The sequence below is a fragment of the Osmia lignaria genome, chromosome 2 (genome assembly GCF_051020975.1).
Source record: "Osmia lignaria lignaria isolate PbOS001 chromosome 2, iyOsmLign1, whole genome shotgun sequence".
Classification (NCBI taxonomy): Eukaryota; Metazoa; Arthropoda; class Insecta; order Hymenoptera; family Megachilidae; genus Osmia; species Osmia lignaria.
Window position 1 is genome coordinate 9,834,121 of NC_135033.1, and position 17,311 is coordinate 9,851,431.

General features: G+C 35.9%; 2 protein-coding genes across 2 annotated transcripts; one reads left to right on the top strand and one right to left on the bottom strand.

The window, feature by feature from the left end:
- Nucleotides 1–3,965: 3,965 nt before the first annotated feature.
- On the bottom strand, nucleotides 3,966–6,116 carry LOC117608712 (uncharacterized). The gene is made up of 6 exons (XM_034334238.2): nucleotides 5,905–6,116; nucleotides 5,614–5,759; nucleotides 5,317–5,518; nucleotides 5,046–5,192; nucleotides 4,826–4,976; nucleotides 3,966–4,736 (listed from the first exon to the last, which is right to left on the bottom strand). Exons 1-6 carry the CDS (start codon nucleotides 5,950–5,952, stop codon nucleotides 4,441–4,443), a joined length of 990 nt encoding a protein of 329 aa, XP_034190129.2. The 5' UTR covers nucleotides 5,953–6,116; the 3' UTR covers nucleotides 3,966–4,440.
- A 5,653-nt stretch (nucleotides 6,117–11,769) lies between these two features.
- LOC117608580 (ribokinase) lies at nucleotides 11,770–13,388 on the top strand. Its single transcript, XM_034333925.2, has 7 exons — nucleotides 11,770–11,822; nucleotides 11,932–12,064; nucleotides 12,141–12,267; nucleotides 12,353–12,514; nucleotides 12,590–12,681; nucleotides 12,844–13,032; nucleotides 13,106–13,388. The coding sequence occupies exons 1-7, from the start codon at nucleotides 11,773–11,775 to the stop codon at nucleotides 13,283–13,285; spliced, it is 933 nt and encodes a 310-aa protein (XP_034189816.2). The 5' UTR covers nucleotides 11,770–11,772; the 3' UTR covers nucleotides 13,286–13,388.
- The last annotated feature ends 3,923 nt before the right edge of the window (nucleotides 13,389–17,311 follow it).

Sequence of the window (17,311 nt, forward strand, 5' to 3'; positions counted from 1 at the left end):
CTAATTAAAAGGAGAGAAAAAAAGCACATTATACGACAGTGTAAAAGAGATGGGTGAGCATTCTGGTCTTCAACCTGTTCATGTGTGTCTTATTGGTGAATCCTGTTAACGAATATCGACCAAAAAGAAACCTATGAACCTATTTTTGTTACGCGTCTATGGTACACGTTATACATGTATAATATACGTCTGGCATCGTGATAAAAAGCAGTTTCAAACTAATTTAAACGTTGTGCGAACAAGTGCGTGTTGCTAGTCACTTTTTTAACGACCGTCGTGTTTTCTTCTCGCGATACGGTCGTACGTGTAATTTTTATTATTAACTACGAAAGAAAGAAAGAAAAGAAAAAAATATATATGCTATGTATTCATCGTGCGACTGAAACTCACTTATATAAGTGGTCAACTTTCCAAATAATATCACAATCACAGGAGAGAAGGAGGAGAAGACTAGCGTATCGAAAGCAAAGAGAGCGAACGTATTCCGCGTCGTCGAGCCATTGTTTTTGAACGATTATATGTTCCAGTTCCTTTTCTTTTGTCAACGAATGTATTATTTAAGATTATATCGTTGCAACCTCGTTGAGTAATATTCTATCGAACGTACGTGCCATTCTGTTAAATTTCTCTCGAGTTTAACGAACCCTTTAACCGTGTTTCTTAGTCTTCCACCGTGTCTCCAGGCTGTGATATTATTTTCGGCGGTGTATCTCATTCCTTTCATCTTAAGTCTATATTTGCGCTGAAAAGACGTCTCCTCTCGTCGCGGCAGCTTCCAAACGAACAGAAACAGCAGATTAGAAGGAAGAGAGAAATAAAAAGAGAATTTAGAAAAATTGTATCGTCGTATTCAGGAATTATCTCGACCAAACTTCAACCCTCGGACGGTGGCGAATGAAAGTTTAATTTAACATAATTCTAAATTTTAAATCGCCTTTGTTTAAAAATCTCCTCTAATTCTATTCGGGGGTACCCTTGCCCATGGGTCCCGAGGTCTGGGTCACAATTGATCCGGCTCCGCCACTCGAGGGTCGATCGTTGATTGCATCGTTAATGAAAGGTGATTAGAAGTTCCGATCGCGTTAACGTGTCGAGTAGATAGGAAAAAATAATCGGGCAATTATCAAGAAAAACATACATGTATATTGCACACTGAATTGAAAAGTGTACAGGGTATTTTGTAACACATGGGACAAAAAAAAAATTAAAAAAAAAAAAAAAAAAAAAGAAATAATAAAATATGATTTGTTGTACACCATTGAAATGGGTCGCAGCTGGTACAAAACACCCTGTACATTTAAACAAAAGTACTTATCTGTGCGGAGGCGACAGATTCAATGAATTAAATGTATAAACGCTTAATTAGAGTCGGCCCGATTCAACTTTACTATGTGTGTATCTAATAGTGTGGTCTGTCTCTCTCCTATGTGTCGCTCTTGTGTGCGTGTATGTGTGTATGCGACGACCGAGCCAGTAATTTATTATACTTGATTTGCATGAACCGTCGTCCTGTTTCGTGTCGTTGTCATTGAAGGTAATCGAGCGGTAGATGTAACAACTGATCCAAAAGCGCGTTGCGAATGAATGTTACATAATTTGTAATAGGTACACTTCAAGTGTGTGCCATCGGTTCCTTTATTCGTGTTATGCTCGTTTGAAGCGTGCCAGGTTGCTTCAAATCGACGCGATTCCATATCTATCGTCACCAGTCTAGTCGAAATCGCATCACGAGTAGAACACCATTCCCCTCGCGTACAATTTCCAGGTGTATTACTATCGAACATCCGTTCCAGATAAACTCATTCTTGCACGTATCTAAGTGTAACAGTCTCTTGGCGTTGGACCAAGTATCTTTAGAAGAAAAAAAAAATGAAAAAAGGAAGCTCGTGACTATTTTCCTAGCGCTTTTCTCTCCCTTTCTCATACGAATCCTTCTCGTGTTATCTCTAGTTCTGTGGGGGAAAAAAAAAATTTTTTTGAAAAATCATTCGCCTTACTACACGCGGTGATTCCACGCGTATCAAACGTGCTCACGATCGTCTGTGCGTATGTGTATGTGTGTGTATAAAATAATAAGTTAAAGATGTAAATTTCACCGTCTCGTTGTCGCCACCCACGCGACCCCATTGTCCGTGCAAGAACTTCCTATCAAATATAATAGCCTTAACGTTTGCATCAGTCAAAAATCTTCGAACTCTTGACCGGTGAATACACTAAAAGCAATACGAGTAATTCGACTCGATTGCGTATCGACAATCGTCCTCTATCATCGTCAAGTAACTCTCTTGATGAACACAATTGTCTGTATAGTTTCGTGCAACTTAGGTTTGCTTTAAAGAAAAGCGTAAAAGAAGGAATTTGTTCATATTCTTTGTCTGCAAAGACAGGAGGTTCCATGTAAGGCGCTCCTCAGGTTCTCCAAGGATCGAGAAGCCTACGTTGCACCTGGGTGCATAACAACCGAATGAAATATTTTATTTTTAATTGTAGAAATTATTAAGGTGCTTTCGTTGAAGTATATGTTGATTTTTGTATGCGTGAAAATGATGTCACTGCAATTGCACTTGGTATTTATTGAGGAGAGAGAGAGAGAGAGAGAGAGAGAAAGAAAGAAAATGTCTACTAGTAAAAAGATCACGATATTCGATGATATGCTAAATAAATTGATCGTACTATTTGCTGTTTTAAGTTAGCATAATTTTAGTGGTAGTTACTTTTCGTGATCCACATGCACACACATACACACTTCTGCCCTCCCTGTTATATTTTTTGATGCTCAAACCGTGATTGTTTTGCATATTCGAGGCGAGCCAATTGTATATCGCTTCCGATGCGCGGTCCACGAGAGATGTGTACGTTTTAAGCTGGATTTAGATTTTATACACGTATACGCTTGCGTAAGATCATCTCCGGTTATGCGAGAGAAAGAAGAGAGAGAGAGAGAGAGAGAGAGAGAGAGAGAGAGAGAAAAGAAGATTTAAAAAACGAAAAAGAAAGCGTTGTAAACTATAAAAAAAAAAAACAAACAAACAAAGGAATAGTAATTATTATTAACGTACTTAACGGTTTTTCGTTTCACGATGTGTTATAACGTAACAGACGTGCACATACGTATTATATACATATAGATATATTATATACACAGAATTATATATATTAGATATGTCAATCTACATATATATATATATAATATATATGTCGAGACTCGTTTCCAGCTGGTCTGATCGGGTATTACTTTAACGATTATAATTGCGTTAACCTGGCAGCGATGCGATTGCGAGTAAAAACACTTGAAAGAGGTGCGTGCAATCACATAGGATAATTATAATAGCGTATTGTATCTCTATCGTCGTGCTTCGACGACAGCCCTAGTGAATTGGAAGGGTAAAGAATAGTAGTCCATCGACGATGAAAGTGAATAAGGAGATAACTGGTTGATACTTCTGATTATTCGATTCATAGATATAATAATTGTATATGTGCGATCGAAAAACTCGGGTAAGTAAGCATCGTTTGTAAACATAAATGATATCCACCGTGAAAAATTGGCGTTATAATGAAAATCTCGTTAATTCGTTGCAACGTGTAAATCCCAATCATCAGATATCGATATCTAAGGAAATATAAGAATAATCAGATACTCTGCTAATTCCTTCGTATGTATTGTTATTTATCTGAAGGGATTCGGTTTAATTTAAGGGAAATATGTATACAAGACGCATTAGCACACGCGATTGGATTCAATGTCCTACCAAAGGTGCATGAGATCTAATGTTTGCGTTAAATCAATTGTTGTTACTTCAAATTATTGTTCTACGGAAACACCATTATGTGAATTGTACCCGAAAAATTATCGTTTCGGATACATGCAAGTGGAGAACCGTGGTGCGCTTTACCCATACTCGATTAGACGATGATACGTAGCTACATGCTTCTTCTACAGCATCACTGCCGGATTTAGTAGCGGTGTTTCTCTTTTTCTTTTTTTTTTTTTTTTATCGAACGAACGTACCTAATTTGACGTTGTAAATTTGAGCACAAAAATATTGTTCAAACCTGTATATTTTTAGTTGACCGTATAAATTTGTTGACTATGTTCACAAAACAGTCATCGCTTGCTCTCGTATGCTTACTCATCGCTCATAATGGTACGGGTGCTTCGGTAAATGGAACTCTTTACTGCTACCATTCTGACGAATCGTTTACTTGTCTGTTTATTTGTTCGAGATGAGTTTGTATTCGAGAAGCGAGAAATATTAGACGTACGGTGTACTATGAATAGATAGTATAATGAAAATTAATATATAATAAATGAATGGACCTGTACACGTTCATTTTGTTACTTTATACAAAGTTCCCTGATTCTTTCTTTTTTTTTAACATAAGGTGACAAGGTTTTGAAACATAATAGACTTTATTATTACTTTCATTCTCTCTTTATTAAACTGATGTAGACTGTTTAACTAATTGTACAAACATTGCAGCCTTTAAAAGAGACCAACTCATTTGTTCTCGTTGATCTGCGATCGCTGTTAAGTATTTATTTTTCAATGCATCGTTTAAGTATACCTCTGTGAATTCATCATTATTTGCCTTCTTATCATTATTTATAAACTTTCTTATAACATAATCTGGAGATACTACTTCAAAACCAACAATAAGATTATAAAATATTGCTGATCCACGAGGTGGTAATACATATACGCTGTTTACTGGTGCCGATGAAGCACCTAATTCTAGAAAGTTCATTTTATAAAATTAATGTTATAGTAAATATAAAATATCGTTCATAATTTTTTAAATATCATTAATACTATTAACATACTCTGATTTTCTATTACTTTTAGACAAGCCATGATTGCAATAGTTAACTGTTTTTGACAGTACACCATATTTTTATTTGTTATGTGCCACAGACGAACATCTTCGGTTACATAGCTATCGCATGTGGGTAATTTTGGAATAATAGATCCTATCTAAAATACAGATGATACTTAAAGAAAACATTCAATTACATTTTTACATATCAACTTTAAGACATTTACTAATTTGATAATGTCATAACAATTGCTTCGAGGATCCTTCTCAAACCAAGGAATGCAATCCCACTCTAACACTTCAAAAGTGTTGGTTACTAATGCCCAGCTTAATAAAGTATGCCCTACATGTATACCCAATGTAGTTTTTGGTATCTAAAACAATTTTGAAAATCATATTAATATATATAGTTACTTTATTGTCAAGAAGTAATATTAAAATAAATTAATATTAAATCAAAATAGTATCTTATTACTTTTTATTCTAGTATATTTGCACCTGTATATTTTTTATTTCAGGAGTTACTTTATATTTCTTGTATTTATTCAGCTTAGAATTGTAATTCAAAATTGAATGACAAAATGTATTCAATATATCAGACTCTAATTTATTCCTTAATAGTAAATCATTTAATGATTTATAGGATCCATTTGTGTCACGACATGATATTATCATCTCAGCATAGGGAAGTTCAATGTGTCTGTGAAAATAATACAGCAATATAATAAACAAACTACAAATTGTAATTATACAATACTTATTGATTAGAAATTAAATAATATAATGTATACTAACCTTTTCAATTGTGTTAATTTACTTTTATTTATTACTTTTAAAATTTCATTTTCTTTTTCTAACAATTGATCGGTGCTTTCATTGTTCTTTTCTATATTTTCTTTTGCTAGTGTTGAACATAGTTTCAACTGCTGAATCCACAAACTCTAATACAATAAATCATTATGTATATTGCATCATATCACTAACTGATAAAAGCATTTAAATATATATATTGTATTGTTGAAATAGATTTTTATGTAGAAAAAGGTTATGAAGACAAGAAAAGATGAATACACATATACTACTTACTTTTCTTGATTTAATTCTATAAATTGAATAACACAATGATTTCAACATTATTATTCAACAATCATTTAAATTAATTACCGGTATATATACAGCATTTAGTAAAATTTAACTTGTTGCATTACAATTTTTAATTTTTTTGTCATTATTGCGTTACGGGGTGGCGTAAGTTAGGTACTTGCCACAGGCGTTCCATACTCTCGTTACGGTACTGGCGTCAGGTAAGCACCGGGGTCCCTGATATCCCAAGATGATATGTTGATATACAGTATCGGTGCTACGGGGTCCCTGACACCCCAAGATGATATCAGGTCGGTAATGCAGGGAGGGATATTCATGCGACGGGGTCCCTGACACCCCGTATGCCAAAATGTCGATATGCAAAAAGTGTTACCGATGCTTAGGGGTCCCTAACATCCCAGGATGATATCATGCCGGTAACTACAGAGCGTTACCGGCGCTTCGGGGTCCTTGACACCCCGTGTACCATAATGTCGGTATGCAAAAAGTGTCGACGATGCTTCGGGGTCCTTTGACACCCCAAGGTGATATCAGGCAGGTATCCAGAGGGACCTACATGAAGCTAGCCGGAAGGAGTAATAAAATATGATTATTTTTAATTTTTCTTAGTCTATTTCGTTTGTAAATCGTTCTTTTGTAATTAGCAATTTTATTTCATGAAATAAACCGAAACTTTTTAGTAATTTTTTACAATAAACAGATTTTGTGATAACTGATAACTGTAATTGATTGGAAATCGCTTGTGATTTATAAATATATCATTTTCATTGTTTGTAAGTGAATACTTTCTTAATTATTTATAAGTTTGTTTTATAATCAATAATGGTAGTGCGCATGCGCTACAGATCCGGTCGCACCCATCACTACCTCGAACAAGTGAGTTTCACGATTTGTTCGTTTTTAGGTCTTATATTTCGCTAGATTCGGTCAAACCCATCACTATCCCAAACAAGTGAGTTTCACGATTTGTTCGTTTTCCGTTCTTATATTTCGCTAGATCCGGTCAAACCCATCACTATTCCGAACAAGTGAGTTTCATGACGTGTTCGTTTTTCGTTCTTATATTTCGCTAGTTGCTTCGGGGTCCCTGACACCCCGGTGGCATAATATCAGTATGTAGCGTCACTGGTACGACGGGGTCTCAGATACCCCGAATGCCGTAGTGTCGGTAAGCAGTATCATCGATGCTTCGGGGTCCCTGACACCCCGGATTCCAAAATGTCGGTATGCAAACAGAGTCACCGGTGCTGCGGGGTTCCTGACACCCCAAAATCATATCATGTCGGTATAGAGAGATAGTCACTGGTGCTTCGGGGTCCCTGGCACCCCGGATGCTATATTATTGATATACAAAGATACTTACCGGCGTTTTGGGGTCCTTAATACCCCAATATGATATCAGGTCGGTATGCAGAGATGGTCACTGGTACTTCGGGGTCCCTGGCACCCCGGATGTTATATTATTGGTATGCAAACATACTTACCGGCGTTTTGGGGTCTTTAATACCCCAATATGATATCAGGTCGGTATGCAGAGATGGTCACTGGTACTTCGGGGTCCCTGGGACCCCGGATGCTGTATTATTGGTATGCAAAGATACTTACCGGCGTTTTGGGGTCCTTAATCCCACAATACGATATCAGATCGTTACGCACAGGGCGTAATTGGCGCAGAGGGGTCTCTAACACCCCTGGATAATATCAGGTCCGTATGAAGAGGGCACACCAGTATAATTTTTTTCCAGAATTTATTTAATTTACATCATTTAATTTTTTTTGCTTATTAAGTAAGCTCATCGAAGGGGAATAACATTTATGATTATATCCCTCTTGTGGGTCTCAGCTGAGGACCCCATTTATTTTACTTTTTCCAGTTATTTATATAATTTCATCCCTCATTATAGGCCAAGGCCATCTCAGTAACCCTTACATCCCTGCATTCCTTACATCGCTACATCCCTTAAATCCCTAAGTACTTTTCAATCCTACATTCCTTACATCTCTTCATCCCTCAAATCCCTACATTCTTATCATCACTTAAATCCCAGCATTATTATCATCCCTACATTCTTTTCATCCCTACATTCCTTACATCTCTTCATCCCTTAAATCCCTACATTCTTATCATCCCTACATTCTTTCCATCCCTACATTCCTTTCATCCCTACATTCTTTTCATCCCTACACTCTTTTCATCCCTACACTCGTTTCATCCCTACATTGTTTTCATCCCTGCATTCTTTACATCTCTGCATCCCTTATAATAAATATATTATAAAGACTGCTTCAAGTAAAGGTAAGTAAAGGTAGGTAGGTTCCTTTTTTCGCCACCACAGCGCCCCCTAGCGGCAAAAATTCGAACTAAAATCTCGATGTCGAATCAGCGCTCTCTGGTTGCGAAAAAAGGAACTAAATCATGCTCCATTTCTGGCCCTCTGGCGGCAAAAATGTGAACTAAAATTTCGATGTCGAATCAGCGCCATCTGGAGGCGAAAAAGGGAACTAAATCATGCTCCATTTCTGGCCCTCTGGCGGCAAGAATGTGAACTAAAATCTCGATGTCGAATCAGCGCCATCTGGTGGCGAAAAAAGGGACTAAATCGCGCTCCATTTCTGGCCCTCTGGCGGCAAAAATGTGAACTAAAATCTCGATGTCGAATCAGCGCCATCTGGTGGCGAAAAAAGGAACTAAATCATGCTCCCTTTTTGGTCCTCTGGCGGCAAAAATGTGAACTAAAATTTCGATGTGGAATCAGCGCCCTCTGGTGGTAAAAGAAGAAACTTAATTTTGAAAAAATTTAGATTTTAAATTATTTTTCGCGAGACTTTACTTACCTTTACTTACCTTTACTTAAATTTACTCGAACCAGTGGCCATAAGTATATTATTTATAATATATTTATTTATAAGGGTTGAAAGGATACAGGAGATGCAGGGAGAATTCAGGGGTGTAAGGGATACAGAGATATAAAGGGTACAGACGTATGGGATGCAAAAATGTAAGGGATGCCAAGGTATAAGGAATGCCGGCATATACGAGATGCAGGAATATAGGGAATGTAGTGATATAAGATATCGTAGCTCTTAGCTTGATATTGCTTTCTAAAAGTTATCTTTAGAAAACGATATCAATTACCAGGTCACACCACGTGGAGGTGGCTACGTTAGTGACCCACCCTAAAACAGAACAGAACTAACGGGGTAATATTTACTCTCGCGTTGAAAATTTTTCGCAACACTACTTAAACTTGAAAATTCGAACGGGGTAATATTTACTCTCGCGTTGAAAATTTTTCGCAACACTACTTTAACTTAAAAATCCTAACGGGGTAATATTTCACTACACAACGGTATGCGGGTGGATAAATGATTATGTGATAGAGTTCGTGAGGCTGAAGTGCGAATGATGAGTGTTTAGGGTCGAGAATTGTGAACGTGACAGAATGAATTTCAAATACGAAAGGGGAACTTTATACAATGCTTGAAGAGCAAATACCGACCCCCCTGGGGGCCAGCCCATATACTAAACTGATGCCAATATCACGAGTAAAATCGGATAAACGTTTCAATTTCAAGAGCGATTTCGTTATCAAAGTAAGTAGTTACAATAATTAATAGTATTCATGCTTATTACTTTGATATTGAAATCCGCTCATCGCGAAATAAATTCTTGTACATATAAAAAAGAAAGTGTATTGTGAAGTCGGAGGGTCATCCGACTTCTGTACATTTTTAAACTCGAAATCTATATATGTAAATATGTACAAGAAAACCCTATCCTGAGCTAAGGCATAAAATACACAAAAAAGCAATTTGCACGATTATCATTGTATAAAATGATACAGTGATATTCGTGTGTCACTATGCTCGCTCAAAAAATAATAATTACAACCAATTCCCGTGTCGCTACGGACCATTCGTCCTACGACATGATGGGAACCGGAGGAACTTTAAAGCATGCGACTCACCGATCGTTGACTTGTACCACTGCTCTCGCCACGCATCTTATTAGCTCGTCTGTTGGCTCGTAAAAGAAACGGTATCCCCACTGGCCAAAGCACTCATCTGAAAGCATAAAAATCACGATTCTTGAATGATATATGTTTTCTCTCAATTTGTTGTAGTTAATATGCTAATATATACTATAATTTAAAAATATGCATGCAAAACTATATGGGAATAACCACATCATAAAATACGGTAAAACACATGCAAATAAATACATCCCAAAACACATGAGGATCAAAACCATAGAACACCATAAAATATTTGCAAAATTGTAGTAAAACACATAGGGTACCACTCCATAAAACGAACTAATATATCCGTATAAATATTCCAAAGCACATGGGAAACACTATAGGAAACACTATAGGCAAACACAGTAACACTTGTGATAATACACTGATAAATCCATGCACGAATATCCATGGTATGAACCCGTACCGGTATATGTTTGACAGATATCCGTATCCTTCAGCGGTCGCGATAAGACTGATTAGATTTGACCTCTGTACGGGTCGCGCATGTACCGGCGCGCGGCGCGCGCAATCAAGCGTGACGTTCCGCTTCACCGGTTCCGCAGATTTAACTATTTCTATCTGATATTTGTTAATATTTGTTAATATTTGTTTAATTATTATTTTATATTTTATATTTTACAATTGTTTATTAATCAAATTATTGTTATATCTATTTAAATTGTTTATTTCTTTACATTTCCGCGTGGGTATATTGCAAAATTTTGTTTAATTATTTTATTAAAAATTATTTAATTATTATTTTTAATTTTACAATTATTTATTAATCAAACGAACGAACTGCGCCCTACAGAATGGACTAGAAACTAAATTTCTGGTCTGTTTTACCTTGCTGACGTCTTTCGCGTGTGAACAATCAACGAAATCGTGTTGGGTGCTCGTTTTATTTTATCCGACACAAAGAATATTAGTCTGGTGCCTATTTGGACAAACTATTGGCAGAAATGTTTATATTACGAATAAATCAATATAGATGAGTCCGATCCGCCATTTTCTTGACCGTTGACAGACAGCAATTTCAATATTTTATAACTTTTTAACGATTTGGATAATATAAGGATCAGACTAATATTCTTTAGAGCCTCCTGAACACGTCCCTCAAATTTTTTTGCATTTTGTTTAGATAAACATTTTGTTTAGAAAATCGTTTTACTGATGGAAAATAATCGGTTGTCTCAACTAAAAAGTTCATTTATATATTGATAGATGGCAATAGAACAGTGTTCTGAAATGTGTTATGTATGTTTACATAATTTAAGGAAAATGTGTATCAGTCGTCATTTTATTACTTTTTTTTTAGTGAACTCTTGTTATTTTCCATGACTGATTATGATAATAAATTTTAGACTGTGAAAGTTAATTATATCAATCCCGATATGTACATATATGTATGTATATAATATATAAATTGATAAGGGTCATATGTAGTTTTAAGGTTTAGTGAAATATGTATGTATGTATTTTGGAAATATTATGATTAATAAACTTTAAATTTTTAATAATACAATTGTATTTATATATTATTGTTAAACTAATTTTACTGAAAACTGAATTTATTGTTTTTATGAAATATATTTATACAGAAATTAGGTTATGTATGTGTCGAAACAAATTGTTTATCGTTTCAATGTCTTTGTTGGTTTATGCGATAATTGCGATAAAAGCAGATAGCGACTTTTAATCTTTCATAAGAATATTTTTCGTTTTCTTATTAAGAATAGTACTTTCTGAACGAAAGTCTGTACTTACATAACCTTTAAAGAGTTTTCTGCGTAGAAACACAATTCACTGATCAAATCAATTATTAAAAATGTCTCCAAGAATTGTTGTCGTGGGTTCATGTATGATTGATTTTACTTGGTAAGTAATAATAATATCATAAGTATATAATCTTTTAATGGTTCGTACAGAATCACTTACTCATTTTAATTCAGTAATTTGTTGAGTTTAACTGGTTTATCTGTTGCAGCTTTTCTCCAAGTTTACCGAAACCTGGTGAAACATTAATTGGTCATAATTATGAGATAAAGTATGGAGGTAAAGGTGCCAACCAATGTATAGTAGCTAACAAACTTGGTGCTTCGACAGCAATTGTTGCTTCTGTATGATTCTAATAAACATTCCATTTTTTAAACAATTAACTCGAGCAAATCTTATTCTAATACATTTTTCATACAGTTAGGTTGTGACATATATGCTCAAGAATATTTAAAGATATTTAAGAAGGAAAACATAAATGCTTCTCATGTCCAAATACAACCAAATCAACACAGTGGAATAGCACATATAACTGTTGCTGACAATGGTAAGCAATAAACTGCATTTAGAAACTGTCTCTATACCTTTAACAACTTTTTAAATAAAATCGTTCTCATGAAATTGAATTTCAGGTGAGAATTGCATAGTAGCTGTATTAGGATCAAACGCTGCTTTAAGTCCGGAACACGTGGACTCTGCAGTTGACGTTATTAAGGGCGCCAACGTTTTACTATGCCAATTCGAGACACCTATAGAAACTACATTACACGCTTTAAGGCTTTTTAAGTACCATGGTTGGTCGCATCTCGAAATGATCGTTGTTCTCTCAAGAAATCACGTTAATAACTACACGTAATGTAATTCAACAGGTCTGTCGATAGTGAATGGAGCTCCTGTTACAAAAAAAATTGATCCGGAATTGTTGAAACTTTGCGATGTATTCTGTGTTAACGAAACTGAGGTATTCGTGAATCGGCTCATATGATACCGCTGCAAGTTAGCGTCACGTAACTGTTTGAGAAAGCAAACACTTCACAATGATAACAGAATATTTTTTTTAATTAATTAGAATCGGCCCAGGATTGATCTCGATCGGTACATACATTAATGCTTGCATTTCTAGGCAGAGGCTATGACCGGAGTGGAGCTTGTGGGATCTTCGAGCATGGAACAGGCAATCAACATATTGTTAGATAAAGGTTGCAATACGGTAATACTTACTCTTGGAGAGCAAGGAGCAGCGTATGCATCCCAGGACGACAGAAGCGTTAAATTGGTCCCTACCACGCGTGTTCAGCCAGTAGACACAACAGTATACTCGTTGATTCTTGCTCTGTTTAAATAATGAAATTGTCATCCGAAACATGATCAAAATTGTTTCCTAGGGAGCCGGAGATGCATTTCTGGGTGCTTTTGCATACTTCAAAGCTTATCACCCAAACCTTTCGATGAACGAATGTATCCGAAGAGCTTGCATGGTCGCTACGGAATCTGTGCTGAAAAGCGGTACACACGCAAGCTTTCCGACCAGGAGCGATTTGTCGCCAGATTTGTTCGTCGAATGAATCAAACTTACGTTTGTTTATTGTTTCTCTGTTCTTATTACAATGTTCCGTTCAAATTATTCCCCTTGTTAATCATTCGATGAAATATTTATTGAATAAAATAGATTGTTTTTTGAGAAAGAAGAATCCTAATTTCATTTTAATATAAGCGTGAAAGTGAAATGAAAGTATACGTGAGAAGATATTGATAACCGGTTTACGAAGTTGCTCGTTTAACAGAATGAATAAACTTCCGAATAGCTCCCACACCCGATTTTCTTGACTTTGATATATATTCAATATGACTCCTGAGTAACATTCAATAGGTTTAAGTCGGCGATTATTGTTTATTCAAAAGTTATTAACAAAATAAGATCGATATATGCGTGGCAATATGGAAAAAGTCCCCGCACCCAATCACCTTGTCTCCATAACATATATCAAGGTCAAGGTGATCGGGTGTGGGGGCTTTTCCCAAATTGCGGTGCATATGTATATCGATCTTTCTTTGTTAATAACTTTTGAATAAACAATAATCGCTGACTTAAACATTTTGAATGTTACTCAGGAGGATGTCAAGAAAATCGGGTATGGGAACTATTCGGAAGTTCAGCCAACAGAATATGATACATTCAAGGATCGAAGGTTTCATTGTGAGGTTCAATTAAAAGTAATCTTGCTAATCTCAGTCGTTTAATTTGAAAACTAAATATAGAATGATTCGTACTAGCATGATCTATTAATATGCAAAAGTTCTCCTTGTACATACGTAAGTATATTTATCGCGATACGAGGTGCGCCGGTAGAAAAACAAAATGGAAAGTGAATTTGGTTGATCAAGGATATTCTAAGAATCATGTCACGAACGCAACATTGTTTCCCTATCCTCGGATTCAATGAAACGATCGTGAGGTGATCTGTGTTATGTGTTTTTTTGCAAAAATTTTATCGATTTGAGAAGACGAAAAGTATGCAAGATTAATGAATATGTAAACTGTTCTTTTCTACCGAAATGATTCTTTCCTTAGAATGGCTAAGGTGGGAATCTTCCTCGTGCGACATCCACTTGCCACACGAGTGTGACGCAGTCGACCCCGTGCCGTTACAAGCTGATACAGTCGCGAGTGGGAGTGGACGCGTGTTCCCAGGGAATTCCCTGAAGCAGCACGCGAGTTGCGCCCGCACAGTGCGTGTGTTGCAACTTATCTCGTTTTCACCATGAAAGTTACTCGCTCTTCGACGGTACAGGAAACAGGTCGTTCGAATTAAATAATTACAATTTTCCTCTGTATCATAACAGATTCCGACTATTTCGTTCGATGATTGTTATCGATCGATATTCGAACTCGGCGAATGAATCACCGGCGGATCCGTGGTAGATCAATCACGATCAACGCGGACGCCGCGCGATCCTCGGATATTTGTTCAATCGTAATAAATAATTCTATGGATAAAAGAATATAGAGAATATTTGCAATCTATGAAATGTAATAATTGAACTCCACTCCTATGGTAGCATATAATAAAATGGAATTTTGTTTCGTTGCGTATTCTCGAATGACATACGCTTTCCACTACCAAACGAATCGGATTTTTAGCGTATAGTCAAAGGGTTAATTCGTTGAAATCGAATTACGCGTTTAATACCGTTGTAACTGCACAGAAACAAACGAACGGTATCTCCAACAATCACACCTGACGAACGTACGGATTCCTTGTCAATAAAGTTCAATTCGAATTTGATTCCGAAATGGTGGATATTTTTGGCGAGAACCAGTTTGTTGAGTTTTAAAAAATAAGCTAGAAGGAAATCTACTTTGCGTTACGATGGAATAATTTCACAAATTAGAAGTATCAATCAGGGTCATAATGATATGTCGTTAGTGCGCGTACACAAAACTGTTATAACTATGTAGAAGAGTAACGTATAACGTGTAACGTAGTGTGACGTACAAATATAAATGAAGAAATGTAAAGTGAGTACTATCAGCTGTCAATTAAATAAATTAAGGAAAAAGATAGCTTGAACATCGAGCAAGAAGTTCCATCAGGTTGTGGATTGCGCTGAGATGAATAAATTACTTAACATCTACAAACGACGTTAACAATTAATATATTATTCATTTTATTATACTTGTATTAATCTTTATTTGAATTATAGGGACGCAAATTTCCACTTATTAAGTCGATAACATGTGGTTCTATATGAAAGAAATAGTACAGGTTTTTGAGCAAAAAGATATTGTATTTTATTAAATAAATGTATAAAAAGCAAGTAAATATCAATCGATCAGTTGTATATTAATTTCACCATTGAAAGATGATTGGTAAGAGTACAAAAAATATACCTTTATCACATTTATAGTCATGGAAGAGATTCACAGAAATATATATATAAATAAATAAATAAATAAATAAATAAATAAATAAATAAATAAATAAATAAATAAATAAATAAATATTATGTTTGATACATTGCTTCGCCGATAAAGCGCATAAACATTATTTTCATAATTATCGTTAATTATATAATACATATTGCACGGGTATATTTGTCCGTGGAGTATCGAGTATTGAGCAAAACAAGATTTTCCCCGCTGTAATAGTACGTCACTGAGTATTTTTCACTCGTTCACTAACTTATAATGGTGATTGTCTTGCAACTGTGTTATAACATGGTATTACGACTATAGGTATCGTTGGAACAAATATCTTGTAAGTGAAACATTACTGTAACAGATTTAGGAACAAAAACGGTGGTGACTTACGACTACAGAGGAAACAATATGGTACTTAACGCGCTTAACCCTTAACATTTGTCAAATGAAAGACTTGAAAAATAAGAAATTAAATTGAAACTGTCAAGGATCGAATAAAACCTAATCTAATCCTTAACTTAACAAATGTCTAATTTTAAATCGAATCGAGGGTTTTGAGTTTGGAGTTATTAGCCAACTATAATACTAATCTGGAATGTTAATCAATAAGTACTAAATATAAATAACACGCATAGCGGAATTACGAATTAATATTATTAATACTGGTTTTATTGCTGCCATTGCGATTGTAAGCGCAGACACAACCAGTGAAGATCTCCATGCCTTCCTTCGAATTCTTTTTGTATATTATCTTGGAAGTTTGCAAGCACATGTACTGCGGCCGTTTCGTATCTGAGCAAGGTCGACTGAGATTCCTGCACTTGATGTCGTACAATTCTTCCATTTCGGCAAATCGATAATTACGTTTACTGACAGGTTCGACGACGTAAGTGCAACTTGACGTCTCCTGCAAGTCTTCCACCTTATAGGTATGTTGATTATTCTTGAATTCATTCATTGTTAGGTTCTGTTTCTCTGATGGTTTGGCTTCTGAGTTCAGTTGTTTCTCCATGAAAGAGATCAGCAACACGCACAGGAAGGCTCCTTTGATAAGCGACAGGCTTTGGTTGGAACACATCTTCAGATTGCTTCTTCGATATTTGCACAAGCGTTTTGTACCTTAATTTGATGTTGGCGCACAATTGTCTATTATTATATTATGTTAGACCGGAATGGACGGACTAGATGAGGTTTGGTCAAACTTCGATGATTGTTTGAGGATGAATGCAAAGCGTCCTGGCTTTTATAGTTTTAAGTAAAAGTGAACTCTTCCTCTCCCCATCATGGGATTTTTGATGATCATTGCGCGTAGGTTGATGCCACCGCATCTGTACCCCCTTCTACCTTTCTTATGTTCACCTTAGGTTTGACGTCACCGGTAACTCATTTCCTCCTGTCTTCAGATGTCTGTACGTATTCTTAAATTGTATATAATTTAACAGTATCATCCTGATTGAACTTCAGCGACAATTCACGGAGGTTACGGAGAAAGAGAAATGGCCGAAACGTCATCGGTGTGTATTCGCGGAAAACAGGAAAGCGAGGAACACGGGAAAGGCGTTTTATCCTTGCTAGCCTAGCCGCAATTCCTCACGGGGATGCCGCGCCGTCGATGATGGATAATCGTGTTACCACCTTCATGCAACTCCTTTTACTGTTTACGCAGCAC